This window comes from Herpailurus yagouaroundi, unplaced genomic scaffold (genome assembly GCF_014898765.1).
Source record: "Herpailurus yagouaroundi ecotype Mexico unplaced genomic scaffold, PumYag 163, whole genome shotgun sequence".
Classification (NCBI taxonomy): Eukaryota; Metazoa; Chordata; class Mammalia; order Carnivora; family Felidae; genus Herpailurus; species Herpailurus yagouaroundi.
This window is the reverse complement of record NW_024412404.1, coordinates 1,846,693-1,862,667: the sequence shown is the minus strand read 5'-3', so window position 1 is coordinate 1,862,667 and position 15,975 is coordinate 1,846,693. Positions and strand designations below refer to the sequence as shown.

General features: G+C 39.7%; 1 protein-coding gene across 6 annotated transcripts in view; it reads left to right on the top strand.

The window, feature by feature from the left end:
• Window positions 1–3,781: 3,781 nt before the first annotated feature.
• The window catches only part of MRLN (myoregulin), a 14,603-nt gene continuing 2,409 nt past the window's right edge, over window positions 3,782–15,975 (top strand). The window contains exons 1-4 of one of the 6 annotated variants that reach the window (XM_040485082.1): window positions 3,782–3,885; window positions 8,734–8,787; window positions 13,088–13,199; window positions 13,508–13,559. In XM_040485082.1, coding sequence (XP_040341016.1) covers window positions 13,146–13,199; window positions 13,508–13,559 — 106 coding nt within the window. In that variant the 5' untranslated portion in view covers window positions 3,782–3,885; window positions 8,734–8,787; window positions 13,088–13,145. Of the gene's footprint in view, window positions 3,886–5,110; window positions 6,231–8,733; window positions 8,788–11,597; window positions 13,200–13,507; window positions 13,560–15,975 lie in introns of those variants that run through there. The other 5 variants (XM_040485084.1, XM_040485085.1, XM_040485086.1 and 2 more) reach the window with 5 other exon arrangements.

The following is a 15,975-nucleotide window of genomic DNA, read 5'->3' as shown; positions in this document are numbered from 1 at the left end:
ACCTGTGAATGTGGCCTTATGTAGATTACAGGAGCAGGTGTAATCAAGTTAAGATGAGGTCATTGGGGTGGGCCCTAATCCAATGACTGGGGTCCTTATAAGAGGAGAAGATAGAGACACACAGGCAGAAGGTGACCATGTGGTGACAGAGGCAGAGATTGATGTGTTGCAGCTACAAGCCAGGAAATGCCAAGGATCACCAGCAATCATGCCATGCCAGGATGGGACAAGGAGGAATCTTCTCTTAGAGCCACAGACAGCTTGATTTCAGACTTCCAGCCTCCATGTCTGAGACAAAGAAGGCAGAAAAGACACTACTCCTTGTGTTATTCCTCCAATTCTCCTTGTGCAATCCCAATCCTCCCTCATTCAATTTTCAGTGGAAGAACAGAGGGAACTGCCTTGCAAAATAAACCACCAGAGAAACAGAAGCCATGAAGAAAAGCCAGAAAGCTCTCTTTGCCTGAAATAATCAGTGTGATGCCTTAACGTGTTACAACAGACATGGATCTAGAGCACAGGATCCACTCACTATCGTGGATCCCATATCCCCAGCACACAAAGGGTCTGAGAAGTCAGCACAAGTAGTGGGGTGAAGACAGTTGGGTCCAAGAGGGATTGTCAGCACTCCATATGAGATATGGCACCAGAAAACTATCAAAGAAAAACAAATCCAGATTCAGGTAAGGAGAGACTATATTTGAAAAGACTGTTGTAAGTGGTTGCCAGAGGCTGGGGCTGGGGGAAAGGAAGAGTGGAGAGTTGCTGTTTAAGGGGTATGGAGTTTCAGTTTTACAAGATGAAAACTTTCTGGATGTCTGTTGCCCAACAATGTAAATATACTTAACATTGCTGAGCTGCACACTTAAAATAATTAAGATGGTGAAGTTTATGTACAGATTTGACCACAATTTTAAAAATTCTGAAAATTGTTAAAAAGAAGAGGAAAGGCGTAAATGGAGAGGGGCCCTGTTGCAATTCAGAAAACACTCTGACCACAAGATCTACAAGCATCTCAAAGGTCAGGCGGAAAATGGCTTTCTTTTATAAAGAGGAGTAAACAAAGCTAAAAGGACTGCATGTCCACAATTGGGTGAGAGGGTGTGTCATTGGACAACTGATCAGAGAAAGTCTGTGGTCAGCTCATTTTCGGAAGAATTCGTGAAGGAAGGGCTTGTGTTCTCATTCAGATGGGTCAAAGTTCAGGGGCTTGTCTGGAGAGGAGAAGCCTGAATAGAGTTTGGTTAAGACACATTGGTATTTTCTCCAGATTAATCAGTGGTAACAAACAGTTCAGCTGACCATTTATGAGACATGGAATGGGAATTTAGATGGTCTGTGTCTGGCCCTGTTGTAGGTGAACAAGGGAGTTCTAAGTCTTGTTTGAACAAGGCTGGTTTTTTGCAGTAAACCTTTTCCTGGAGCACAGAATGGTGAGGAATTTCTGTTTTCCAGGAGTACAGGATTCAGGTGGAACTCAACATTATCACGCCCTGCACCTGCTCTCGCTCCTCCACCTGACACAAGTTTCTGAGTTGTGAGTGTTTAAAGGAGTGCTCCACCAAAGCTGGCTAGCCCCATCGTCATTCATAAAGCTTCGATAAGTGTGAGCTATTGTTTGCATGTTTCTGGCACCACGCTGAGGACACGATATGCCTTATGTCACTTATTTCTCAAAATAACCTGATTGCGTGAGCAGAGGTTTTAGTTACCATTTCAAAGATGAAGAAACTGAGGCACAAGAAGAGTAAATGACACTACTAATGTCACATTGCTAATAGCACATAATTAATATATTTGTTTCCTAGGGCTGCAGAGCAAATGACCATAAACTTGGGGGCTTAAAACAACAGAAATTTATGTCTCAGTTTTGTCTGAAATCCAGGTGAATGCAAGGCTATCCTTTCTCTGAAGTCACTAGGGGAGGATCCTTCCTTGTTTTTTCATAGTTTCTAGTGGTCATCAGCCATTCCTGGTGTTCTGCTGCTTGCAAACAGATCATTCCAGTGCCTGCTTCCTTTGTCATACGGTGTTATCACTGTGTGTCTGTGTCTGAATTTCCCTTTCTGCCTAGGACACCAGTCATTGGGTTAGGGCCCAGTATTATCAACCTTAATCCAGTATGACCTCACCTTAAATTGATTATATGAGGGGCGCCTGGGTGGCTCAGTCGGTTAAGCGCCCGACTTCGGCTCAGTCATGATCTCATGGCTCATAAGTTCGAGCCCTACATCAGGCTCTGTGCTGACAGCTCAGAGCCTGGATCCTGCTTCAGATTCTGTGTCTCTGTCTCTCTTTGCACCTCCCCCACTCACTCTCTGTCTCTCTCTCAAAAATAAACATTAGAAAAAACTTAAAAAAATAAATTGATTATATGAGCAAGGTCCTATTTCTGAAAAAGGCCACATTCACAGATGCTGATAGTTAGGGCTTGAACGTATCTTTTTGAGGGACACAATTCAACCCACACCAGTTAATAAGCAGTGAAGCTGGGGTTCTGTACCACTCCCTAGTCATCTGCAGAGGGGGATCTTCATGCCCCAGGGATCAGTAAAAGTGACCCTTTAGGTGTGTTAATGGAATATTAGAATGTCTATTTCAAAATTTCATCTTTTAAATATTCCCACTTGTGTTTTATGATGTGCATAACGTATTTACAATAGTACATGAATGTGTTCTATAAAGATACATATATTCAGTGGGCACTCCAGAATTGTAACTGATCAGTACAGGAAAAAAAATTAAGGCCCTGTACTTGCTGTACTCCCTTTACCCATATACTACTTCTTCTCTCAGCAGTTACCTCAGCAAAATAACACTAATTGTAGTGAGGTATTTTGATTTCCCATCCCCAGAATTTAGTTGAGAAAGGTTTAGTTTGAAAAAAGAACAGTTACCAGGCTTGAGCCAAGATGACAGGCCCCTAGAACACTTATAAGGCAATTTGACAAGATTTTTTCCCTTTAATTTGTATTCTTCAATATTTCAATAACTTTGTCCAATGATGAGTTTTCTTTTAAAACTTCAGACAGGCAGAGCCAGTGTTTAATATATTTTAGGTCTGAAGGCATGCTGTTAATGATCCCGAGAATTTAGCACCATTGCTAGGGGTGGGGGAGACATATCTTTTTTGGCCTTTTTTGAAATACAGTTTTTCAAGAGGAGAACCCCTACAAACCAGTGACCAGGTTGTGATCGTGCTTTCATTCTTCAGACTCTCAATCTATGAGTTCACTTTTATGATACTATTCCAAGATCCATTCCGCCCCTCCCCCACAAGGCACACACATACATACACTTTTCCAGGAATTGTTTTGGGTTCCTAAAGGGGAGAGACTGATATACTTACAGATAAGCAAATCTCATAATGATAATGTGCACTTGAAAATCCATTTGTTTATGTATTTTCAAAACAGGGGGAAGTCAAAGTAAACAAGGCAAAACGTAGAAATTTGAAAGGGCATTCAGATATCCATGGAAAAGAATAGCTCAGAAGAACAAAGGACAGCGTAACATTAAATGAGTCATTGTGCTTTCCAAGAGAGTAAGACGTTATTTTTGTTAGTTATTGTTTAATTCTTAGAACATTTGACATAAGGGTCTATTGATTGCTGGGGTCGGGGAGCTGCTCCCCTCTCATGGTTTGTTCCGGCTCTTATGTGGGCCTAAGTGTATTTTTGTTATAAGTTATCCACCTGTGCCTGTCAGTTCCTTCCCATTTGCCTCCTCCCGTGACAGTTTGGCTCATGTTTCTTCATAAAGCTCTAAGCCAGTTATTAATAACAGCCCAGTGGGCCTTCTGATCCACCTAAGAGCATATGGTGTTTTTCACAAAAGAGAGATCATCTCCTTGACTTTGGACTTCACCTATTGAGACCCTGTACAGTAAGTTTTACGGCATTGGAAAATGTTGATGTAGGAGGGAAGTTTAGTGTAACCCCTGTTTGCTTCTCATAGGGGGACAATACAGAAAGCTAAAACTGGGACTCCTAAAGACCATTTCCCCTCACTATGTTTCAACAGCTCTCCAATTTTTGGACAGCTTGTTGTAGATTAATGAATTAGAATTGTATTCCTCTCATTTCCTTCTGGCTAAAAAAAAGGCAGGGCGAGAAGCAAGGGATTAATAATTCCTAAATTATTCGACCACACCTTGTGATATGTTTGGTATTCCTATAGCTCCAGTGGTTTCGAAGAGGAACCTCACATATGGGAAGTGTGTGCAAGGGCGAGCTGGACGGGAGACATGGGTCTTGTCATTTTCCCATGTTTCAGATTTGGTTCAGACACGGCACCTGTCTTGTTCCAGCGATTCATTGCCTTCTTGTTTTAGCCAAATGCTTTGTCTTTGCAGCCTCCTTTATAATGGTTGCTTCTGAGAGTCCTGAAAAGTAGGTCACGGTGTTTTCTGTCTGGAAAAGGAGGACCTTGAAGCTCAGAAAGGCCAATGCCCTTCTCAGTCCTTGTGTGCTGACCTGAAACCGGACAATCCAGTCATTCTTCAGGACCACGGACTAATATAGTTTCTTGTTTTGGTTACATATTTTCAGTGTCCTTGAACATGTGTATCAGGCTTCTAAATAAAATGTGTAAAGAAGACATAAGAGTGAATTGGAAGGAGGCAGATGATGGCCTGGTGTTGAACCCTGGCTTGGATCGCTGACAAATTGTGTGAGCTTAAGCAAGTACTCAACCTCTCTGAGCCTCAGTTTCCTCATTCATAAAATGAGAGTCATAACTTCTTTTATAAGGGAGTGGGGTTTACTCGTAATGTATATAAATGGCCAAGTATTATAACATTATTTATGAAATCCCTCATTTGAATTTGTCCTGAATCTTCTTTATATCTCTTGTTTGTTTCAAATTCAGGTCTAGGGCCCCCAGTGTGGTCTTTGGTGGGAAATACTAATCTAAATGGTAGAGACAATAATTTGTTTTTACTGCTTTTAAGGACTTCATCTTTAGGATGGGTAAGCCATGTGAATGTTGAAGATGGCATATGGTTAGCTGTTAGGGACATTAGGCTCTAGCTAAGATCAATGATGGCAACAAACCTCCCCAAACAACCTCACAGTGTAGGCTATTATTTCCATAAACTTACCTGCTCTACATTAACCAGCATTCTAAAATTTTTCCTTTGGTTATGTACTTCTGTGGTCTGAAGGGACCAGTTCTTCCCCATTGCTAGATCGATTCTGTGACTAGATGAGACAGAAAGAAAGGTTGTCTCAAAGAGTACCTGCTTCCCAAAGTGTTCCCCTGTAACTCAGGATATGAGGTTTCTTTCCTCTACGGACTTTCATTATGCACAAGTTTATTTCATTCCTATTGTGTGCAAGACATGGAGCCAGGTTACAATGCTTCAATGACCTCTGACGGTACTAGAAGAAAGAAGTCATTTCACGAGTGATTCTGCTACCAGTCAGAATGGGCTTGTTTCATGGGACATGAAAAGTACAGGCAGAATACAGACAGGGCCCAGACTCCACAGGGCCTTCACATGCAAAACTGATTCACCAAAAACAGGCATTATTGGTTGTACATCCCCTTGGAAGGCTGTACATTCTTGGAAAGCGATTCAGAGGCTTTCAGGGCTCCTCTTTGGGTTCAACTTCTAAGTAATGAGCTGGAAAGGCATAGAAGAGTCTCACCTTAAAGTTGCATTTCATCCTCACCCCTCTACCCCCCACCTCCCTGATCATTTCTTAACTCAGCACCTATTTTGCTCTCAGGTCTGTGCTAAATGCTGGAAATATAATTCTGCCTTAAAAAAGGCCACAGACTTTCATTTAACTTGAAATTCTGTTCTCCAACCTAGCCATCTACCTTCTCAGCTAAACTGGACTCCGAAAAGCACTTAGCTGGTTTCTGAAATCAAATCTGTACCTTAATGAATAAAAAATTGCCACCAGTGAATTTATGCAGAGTGTGTGTTGCAGGCCAAGAAAGTAGTTTGAAAGGTTTTGCCAGATGCTTTTTAGAACTCCCACAGGTGCAGACATTCTCCACTCTCCTCCACTTGCCAGCCCCCGACTCGGAGTGGCACTGCTTTGGCTCTATGAATTCTGCAGGTGAAAAACACAGACCTAACAAACAGACATCCCGGGTCTCACTCCTGCTTCCTCACATCATGGCAGGACACACATTGGATGCACTGCTGTGCTGGGGCTTCCTGCTGAAACGGTGCAGGGCTGACCCCCAGCCAGGCTCTGAGCAGTTCATGGGGCCTGGTAAGTGTGCTCTACAGCAGTGATTAATGCAGAGGGTTGGGGAACTTGGCAGGGAGAAGGTTGATAACATTTTGATTATTTTGGTTCCAGAAGATTTCTTCATATTAAATGCCTGTAACTGGGCAATTTATGTCTTCTTAGGGGCCATGCACAATCTCCTATTTGGGGCAGGAATGTGGCAGTGGGAAATCTCAACCTTCAGAAGTCTTGTAATGGATGATTAGCAAGAGACGTTGGTTCGTGTGTAGAAAAATAGCTCATTTTAGGGCCAAGATACGTACTTAAAACATTTGAGGAATGGTCATGGATTGCCCAGGAAGGCCCAAACCTCACAGATCTGGGAATCCCACCTGCCCCCACCCCACTGGGGATCAGGTGGACCATCGTGAGTGCTGCCAGGCAAGCCAGCACCCTGCTGCCCACATGTCTGCACACCTGCCTCAATTTCCTGGGCCTTTCCTGTCTAGGTCCTTTGGTTTCCTCTCATTCATCTGAGTCACTCTTCTCTGTTCCCTGTAGTTGGGCTGCGGGGAAGTGGCCATTTTCTGATTCTGCTGCTTCACTGTAATAACCTCTACTGTATCAAGTGTGAGGTGGCATGCTGGGCTCTTGGCTTACCTTTTTACCAGTCCTGAGATACTGCAGTGGCTAAAGCTTTGGAGCCAAACAGACCTTCATCCAAATATCTGGTTGTCCCTGGTGTGTGATCTTGAGTAGTTTATTTAACCTCTCTGCTCTTCAGTTTCCCTAAGGTAATAGGAGTGCTAATTACTCACGATATAAGGTTTTATGAGATTTAAATCAAAGCATTTGCAGGCCCTTCCTAACAATAGTTAGATAGTTACAAATAAAATCCTTTCAACTCCCTGCAAGACAGATGTTATCTCTGCTCTCCAGATAAGGTAGATGAGGTTAATGCCAGGTCCAAGGTTACAAGGTAATACTAGCCAGAACCAGGATCTAAAACCAGTTCCGTCTGGCTCTAAAACCTATGCTCTCTCTTCGCTCTCCTCTGTTGACTGACCATCTGTGACAAAATGTACTTTTTTTTTTTTTTTTTCAATCGAAGTCCACTTTGTCAAGTTCTGGCCTCATGAGTCTGACCTGCCAAGTGTTCCAGTTTTCACTTGTGACTCACTTTGTTTTAGACTCTCTGGTCTTACCTTGGCCTGTATCAAAGAATTTCGGAGGTAATGAAGGTAGAACCTCTCTAAGTGGCCAAGTCTGGTGAAATGCAGAATCCAATTTATCTCAAATGTCAGAAAACTGCTGAGACAATTATGATAGTACTTCTTAACAAAAGTATCTGTGGAGCCTCAGGCAAGCTGCTGTACTTCCTGTACTTCTCTGGGCCTCGTTTGTCCAAGGGGAAGTTTACGAAATTTCAGAAATCTCTTCCAGTGCCAACATTTCCACGCATATTTCAGGCCTTTATCTACTATTGTTTTTCTTAGCTGGAAAGAGAAAAATCTGTTGGAAATCCTGTCTTAATCAGGAAACAAGGAACAACAATCGTGCCTGCAAACTTTTAAGTGTAAATCCATATGTCGCTTATTATGATTCTCATTCAACAAGCTTTGTCTCATACAAGACTCATCATTGCTGAATTAATTTCTCAGATTTGTGTTCAGTTTCCTTTCTTACATGATTCAGCTTTGGGCAGAATCTAATTGAGCCTTACCTAGTTCAGAAAATGCAACTTGAACACAAATTTTAGAAACTTACCTAACACACAAAATCCATTTGGCTAGGCCTGAGTTTTTAGTTAACTTCTGAATGACTCAAATTTGACGAGTTGCTTGCCACACCAGCATCCATTTCTGGAGTCTTAAAGGGGCAAATCTCCATTATGCTGTAGAAACGGTAGCCATCCCAACAAGTCATTCCTATCCTAAAATCCCTTATTGTTGGTGCCACATTTTTGTTGCCTTCCAACAACTTGACTTGGTTCCCTAATTACAAGCAAAAAACAAATACAGAAGCAAAAACACTAGCAAGACATAGCTCCCATATGACTTATCAAGTTTCTAAAAGATAATTTTATTGAACATAAGTTTTATGAGAAAGATATTTTCCATTTAGAGACAAACAGAAGGCACCCAACTTTGAGATTTTATTTTTAAAATATTTTCGGGAAAGGTACACTTAATATATGTGTTTTTCTTATTGTAGTTGTCATTTAAACAAAGTGAATTTTCAGTCTTCTGAAAAAGCCTCTACTTTACGTGCAGTTTTTAAATCGTTATTTGTTGAAAATGAATTGGTGTCATATACTACAAGGCACTGGGATCCAGGGTGGGTAACGTCATCTTCACTTGCTAGGAAGCCAGCAACAGCCTATGGGGTGGTCTATGCAAACAAATGAATATAATACAGGGTAGTGAAGTGCAATGTCATAGACAACCTGTCTTAAATTCTGCCTGAGGAAGTCAGGATGGATCACAGAGGGGGTTATGCTGGGTCTCAAAGGATGAGTAAACGTGTCATGGTTTTGTGTGTTTAGGTGTTTAAGGAGAAACTGAGAAGAATGATTCATTCAAGGGATACCATCTAGGAGGTAATATGCTAGAATATAATTAAGAATAGTTATCACTGCTTGTTATGTGTACTTGCCAGGCATAAGTATCATCTCATTTCATTCTCATACTGCCGTAAGAAATAGGTACTATTATTTTCATCCCCTTTTTATAGAAGGGCTAACTAAGGCACAGAGTTCATATACTTTGTCCAAGGTCTCATGGTAAGTAGCAGATTTGAGTGAAACCCCATCAGTCTGATTTCAGACGCATCTCTCAACCACTATGGCCTGAAAACATTCTTGTTATTTCTTTGTATAGCTAATGTTAAGGAGGTCATGGGGAAACGCTTGTCAGTCACAAGTTGATCAGTGTGTAGATAGCAAAGTAATAATAAACAAGAATAAAATTGCAAATAAGAGAGCTAATAAAATAGGTTTAAAAACCTCTGCTTTCGGCAAACCTGGTTGCTAGACAGTAAGATCACATTGGTAGTCTGTGAGTGTCCCGCTTACAAAGACCAGATTATTTTGATGTGAATAAATGAACAACTGGCTGTTGTATAGATATCCTGGCAAGTTCAGGGTTCTCATTCTCAGAATTGCAAGACTGTCCAACCCATTATTCGACCAGCAGTGCACATACACAGAAAGGAGCCAGGACCAAAGAGGAAGAGTAGTCATTAATAATTATGTGTGGGTATTTCCGTTTCAGTATGGTCAATTTCCACTGTAATACATATCTTTTCGAAAGTAACTTTTCTTTCTTTTTTATTTTTTAATGTTTATTTATTTATTTTGAAAGAGAGAGACAAAGAGAGTATGAGCAGGAGAGGGGCAGATAGAGAGGGGGAGAGAGAGAATCCCAGGCAGGCTCCACGATGTCAGCACAGAGCCTGGATGCAGGGCTCAAACCCACGAACTGTGAGATTGTGACCTGAGCTGAAATGAAAAGTTGGCTGCTCAACTGACTGAGCCACCTTGTGCCCCTCAAAAGTAACTCTTCATTTGAAAACACTAACAAATCTATGTAGTTGAAAGATGGTGCCATCTGGGGACTAGAGTCCTGGCTTAGTAGAATCTAGGATCCAGCACAGAATACTGTGTGGCCTTGGATAGTCGCTACATCTCCTAATAGCACATAATCACAGCATGGCACATGCTAGACCCTCAATAAATAGTAATTATTGTATTTTACTTAAGTGACCTATTAAATAAAAATGGACAGATTTCCATTATTTGTCATTTTTCAACATGTATCTCCAGGGAACTTTGGTCAATATTGACCATTAGATACTGATGGAAACATGAGTAGGATTAGCAAATTCTTGTCAAAAAAGGAAATATTTTTGAAACATGACTGAAGAGTTTAAGACTATAAACTTTAATCCAATGAAAAGTGTTTTTCTTTTGATTGAAAATGAGACTTTCCAAAGTATGTTCTGTTCTTTGTCTTGACCAAGAATCCATGCCTAATAAGGGGAAATAGTAGAGGTTGAAAGAAGTTGAAAAAATGGTGAGCCTTACTGGAGGGCCAAGCCATTTAGCAAATGCATTCTTCTTGTGGTCATAGAAGTCAGAGTTGATTTGAGAAGCCCCATTTTATTTAAAAACAAGACTATAAAGGTTTTAAAGGCAAGAGCGTACAAGCTGATGGCAGGGTGAAGAACAAGGAATACAGTGAAATTCAACTTCCAGAGACCAAAGTTTGTTGTTACTCTTCATTTGTCTAACTTACTTTGTGGGATACCACTTTTCAACCATTCAGTAAACAATGAACAGGTCAATTTGAATTAGATTATTTGAACTATTAGTGGGGTCAGAAGATAAATACGAGTTTAAAAAACTAGATAACAGAGTATTTTCAGTACAACATTCTATAAAATAATAAATTGATTCCCACTTCCTTCTGGAAATAGGGAAAAGAAAGGTAGGTAGAGGCATTCAAATGAGACGATAAATAATTTGGAGTCATCTGAAATTTCAACATGAAATATATTTGGCCCAGAATAATCTTGGATGTCTTACATCAGAAATTGGAGGTGATATTATTTTAATTATGATTTTTAAATATCACGTTCAAGATAAGACCATGGTCTTGAGATAGTCACATTCAATATGTTATAGCATACTTCTAGAAGTGTCCTAATTTGTTTGAAATTTGTATTTTGGGTGCATGTTATAGCCAATAAAAAACACTAGCAATCACTTTTTTCCTCCTGAAAGTTGCTGCTGTTAAATAGTTTTTCCCCCAAAAGGAATGTCCCTCCAATCCTGGAGAAAAAAAACATCTGATTATGAAGCTTCTAGGTAAGTAAGAACCAATTAGGCAAAATGTAAATCAAAGAGTAGTTACACTCATAGTTTTAATCCACAGTAAAATCTGAGTGCATCAGTAAACTTGCGATGTTACAAATCTGCATCCTTCCACTGATTTAGATCTTGAAACAGATCTATCATCAAGCAGAAGAACCAAACAGGAAATGCCCATATTCCTGTTTATCATGAGCACTTTGAGACAAGAACATGTTCTTTAGCCACAGACTTAGAATGAACTCAAGGAAAATTAAATTTGTCAGTGAAGCATTTTAATTAAAAATATGTTATTTGTACTTTTTCACGTAAGTTGCATATTGTCATTAAAATGTTTCACTGATCTAATTTTCCCAAGTTCATACTTGTTTAAGTGATTGTTTTGACAAAAAATCAGTATACATTACTTTTCATTATATGGACAAGGAAGAAGACTGGCAGTTTTGAAACTACTTTCCTTATTTTCTAAGGGAAGCAACATCCTTTTAAAGGAAAATGTGAGAAATGGAAAAAGCACGGATAAAAAATCACATAGAGTCCTTCCTTCCAAACTCAGGCTCTGTGATCATTTATAGATCTTTCTCGGTTTTCTTTTCTTTTCTTTTTAAATATTTCACTTGTGAAGTCTAACATACATATAGAAAAGCACATAAAACTTACATGTACTGTTTGTCAAGTGGTTAAAAAGTGATTGCCAGTGTAACCGCCACACAGGGCAAGAAATGAAATGGTGCTGGATGTGTCTCATCCGGCTACAACTCCCCACCCCCCGTCACTGACCACTATCCTGATTTATGCTAGCCAATCCCTTGCTTTTCTTGATAAATTTACCTCCAACACTGTTGCCATCTGCATATGCACCCCTAAACTGTGCACTTTTAGCTGTTTCTTTGCTTTATGTAAGTATCTGTACACTGTGTATTTCTTTGGTGCCTTGCTTTTTAAAACTTCAATATTGTGATTGTAAAATTACCCCTGCTGTTGTATTAGTTGTAGCTTAATTTTCATTATTGAATAATATTCCATTATATGAATTTATCTATTTATGTACTAATGGGCGTTTGGGTTATTTCTAAGTGGAGAATATTATGAACAATATTTGGATCTGTGTCCCGGTGCAGGATATCCATGCCTAGGCTATATGTCTAGGAGTGTAATGGGTGGTTTATTTAATGTTATTTAAATATTTAAACATAATTTTCTAAGTAGCATTTTTATTATCTCATAGTTGCAATAACCATCATTTCATTGGATACATAATCTTTCATTTGTGCCTAAATTTTACAGCCTGGTCTTTTGTAATAAATGTACTCCTCCACTTTCTAACTTGCTCATAAAAGTAATACAAAGTCTGAAAACTTATAGAATTCATAGCAGACACACAAGTGCATGGGTTATGGTCTTACATAAACAGTTGTCATAGAAGATACTGAAACAAATATATTTAAAATAATTTTTAGGGAAGTTTTTAATTGAGTGGTGTTTGACTTATAACACTGCATAAGTTTGAGGTGTACAACATATTGATTTGATACATTTAAATTGCAGTATGATTGCCATAGTGGTAATAGCTAACACCTTTATCACATCACATAATTATCATTTCTTCTAGTATTGAAAACAATTAAAACCTGGTCTCTTAGCAAGTTTAATGTTTATACTATAGTTTTATTGTCCATAATCACTGTACTGTGTTTTAGGTTTCCGAACTTACTTAGTAGTTCCAAGTAACATCTCTCCCATTCTGCCACCCCCTGAGAATTGTTGTTTAAAAAGTATGGTGAATGTTTGCCCTTCCAGGAAAATCCTAGAATTCGCTTAACCTTTCTGTTAAAGGTTCAGTTTTTAGCTGTACAATTCTGTGATAAATTAGACTTTAACTGTCATATTTTCCAAAGTCCACTCTTTGAGCTCTCCTTCCTGACTTCTTTGAGAGTAATTTTAGAGTTTCTCCAAGTAGGCTCCCTGGTCCTCCACTTCATACACAACCTCACTATCCAATAAAACCTTTTAATGTGCTTTGACACAGGAACCAAGGTTGCTAAGAGACCACCTGTGCTGAATGCACTTTGTTCTAGCAAAAGCTTATGGAGAGAAAACCAAGGAGCTGTGTTATCTACCACTACCCGGGATTAAGTCAGGTGAGAAAGGGTTTCTACTCACTCTTCAGTCCCCACCAGCTGTCTGGTCTTTCTCTCACTTCCTATTTTGGTCTCTTGCTGTTGTTGAAGGAAATTCAAGGTGCCCCTAAGAACACAGATTAAAGAAATACAAGCTTGTGGCTATGGCTATAGAAGGGAAGGAAAGGCATTTTGTAATTCCATGTATTACTCTCACCCTTTGTTTCTGAAACATAGGCAAAAGGAATTGTTGAATGTCGGGGAAATTCTAGGTATTTACTTTGCTAGTGACTGCTGTGTAATTTGGAGCATGCCATTCCCTCCTCCAGGAATGGGGCTGGTTACTACAGAAATTAACCAAGGCTGCTACGATGGAAGAAGGTAACACTGCACAAACCTCATTTATCCACCGCCCCCCCTCATTCTCTCTTGCAACTCAACCTGTCTTTTGTTTTTTTAGTAAAAATAGTAAAAAATATTTTCCTACTCCAATATTGCCACTTTAAAAAAATTTTTTTAAGTTTATTTATTTATTTTGAGTGAGACAGAGACAGCATGAATTAGGGAGGAGAGAAGAGAGAGGGAGAGAGAAGTCCCAAGCAGGCTTCATGCTGTCAGCATAGAGCCGGATGCAGGGCTTGAACTCACGAACAGTGAGAACATGACCTGAGCAGATACCAAGAGTGGGATGCTTAACCAACTGAACCACCCAGGTGCCTCCCCAATATTGCCACTTTTAAAAACTTTTAAGTTGAGTATATAAAAGGAACTTTGATGCAAGGCTTTGAAAATTACTTCATTTATTTGACCTTGCATTCCTGAAAAAGGAGTTCAGAATGGTTCTAAACTCCCTACCTGACAGGCATTTGGTAAGATGTTCCAACAGTGTGCTAAACAGAGAGCATGTTACTACCTTTTAAAATTCCATAATACTTTTTGGAAAGCATTTTATTTTATTTTATTATTTTTTTTTGTGGTTGTCAGAAATTTTATTTTATTATTTTTTATTTTTTTTTCTGTGCTTTATGTTGTCTTTATTACATCCTGTATTACTTTTTTTTAATTTATATATGAAATTTATTGTCAAATTGGTTTCCATACAACACACAGTGCTCATCCCAAAAGGTGCCCTCCTCAATACCCATCACCCACCCTCTCCTCCCTCCCACCCCCCATCAACCCTTAGTTTGTTCTCAGTTCTCAACAGTCTCTTATGCTTTGGCTCTCTCCCACTCTACCCTCTTTTTTTTTTTTTCCTTCCCCTCCCCCATGGGTTCCTGTTAAGTTTCTCAGGATCCACATAAGAGTGAAACCATATGGTATCTGTCTTTCTCTGTATGGCTTGTTTCACTTAGCATCACACTCTCCAGTTCCATCCACGTTGCTACAAAAGGCCATATTTCATTTTTTCTCATTGCCACGTAGTATTCCATTGTGTATATAAAACACAATTTCTTTATCCATTCATCAGTTGATGGACATTTAGGCTCTTTCCATAATTTGGCTATTGTTGAGAGTGCTGCTATGAACATTGGAGTACAAGTGCCCCTATGCATCAGTACTCCTGTGTCCCTTGGATAAATTCCTAGCAGTGCTATTGCTGGGTCATAGGGTAGGTGTATTTTTAATTTTCTGAGGAACCTCCACACTGCTTTCCAGAGCGGCTGCACCAATTTGCATTCCCACCAACAGTGCAAGAGGGTTCCCGTTTCTCCACATCCTCTCCAGCATCTATAGTCTCCTGATTTGTTCATTTTGGCCACTCTGACTGGCGTGAGGTGATACCTGAGTGCGGTTTTGATTTGTATTTCCCTGATAAGGAGTGACGCTGAACATCTTTTCATGTGCCTGTTGGCCATCCGGATGTCTTCTTTAGAGAAGTGTCTATTCATGTTTTCTGCCCATTTCTTCACTGGGTTATTTGCTTTTCGGGTGTGGAGTTTGGTGAGCTCTTTATAGATTTTGGATACTAGCCCTTTGTCCGATATGTCATTTGCAAATATCTTTTCCCATTCCGTTGGTTGCCTTTTAGTTTTGTTGGTTGTTTCCTTTGCTGTGCAGAAGCTTTTTATCTTCATAAGGTCCCAGTAATTCACTTTTGCTTTTAATTCCCTTGCCTTTGGGGATGTGTCGAGTAAGAGATTGCTACGGCTGAGGTCAGAGAGGTCTTTTCCTGCTTTCTCCTCTAAGGTTTTGATGGTTTCCTGTCTCACATTCAGGTCCTTTATCCATTTTGAGTTTATTTTTGTGAATGGTGTGAGAAAGTGGTCTAGTTTCAACCTTCTGCATGTTGCTGTCCAGTTCTCCCAGCACCATTTGTTAAAGAGACTGTCTTTTTTCCATTGGATGTTCTTTCCTGCTTTGTCAAAGATGAGTTGGCCATACGTTTGTGGGTCTAGTTCTGGGGTTTCTATTCTATTCCATTGGTCTATGTGTCTGTTTTTGTGCCAATACCATGCTGTCTTGATGATGACAGCTTTGTAGTAGAGGCTAAAGTCTGGGATTGTGATGCCTCCTGCTTTGGTCTTCTTCTTCAAAATTCCTTTGGCTATTTGGGGCCTTTTGTGGTTCCATATGAATTTTAGGATTGCTTGTTCTAGTTTCGAGAAGAATGCTGGTGCAATTTTGATTGGGATTGCATTGAATGTGTAGATAGCTTTGGGTAGTATTGACATTTTGACAATATTTATTCTTCCAATCCATGAGCAGGGAATGTCTTTCCATTTCTTTAAATCTTCTTCAATTACCTTCATAAGCTTTCTATAGTTTTCAGCATACAGATCCTTTACATCTTTGG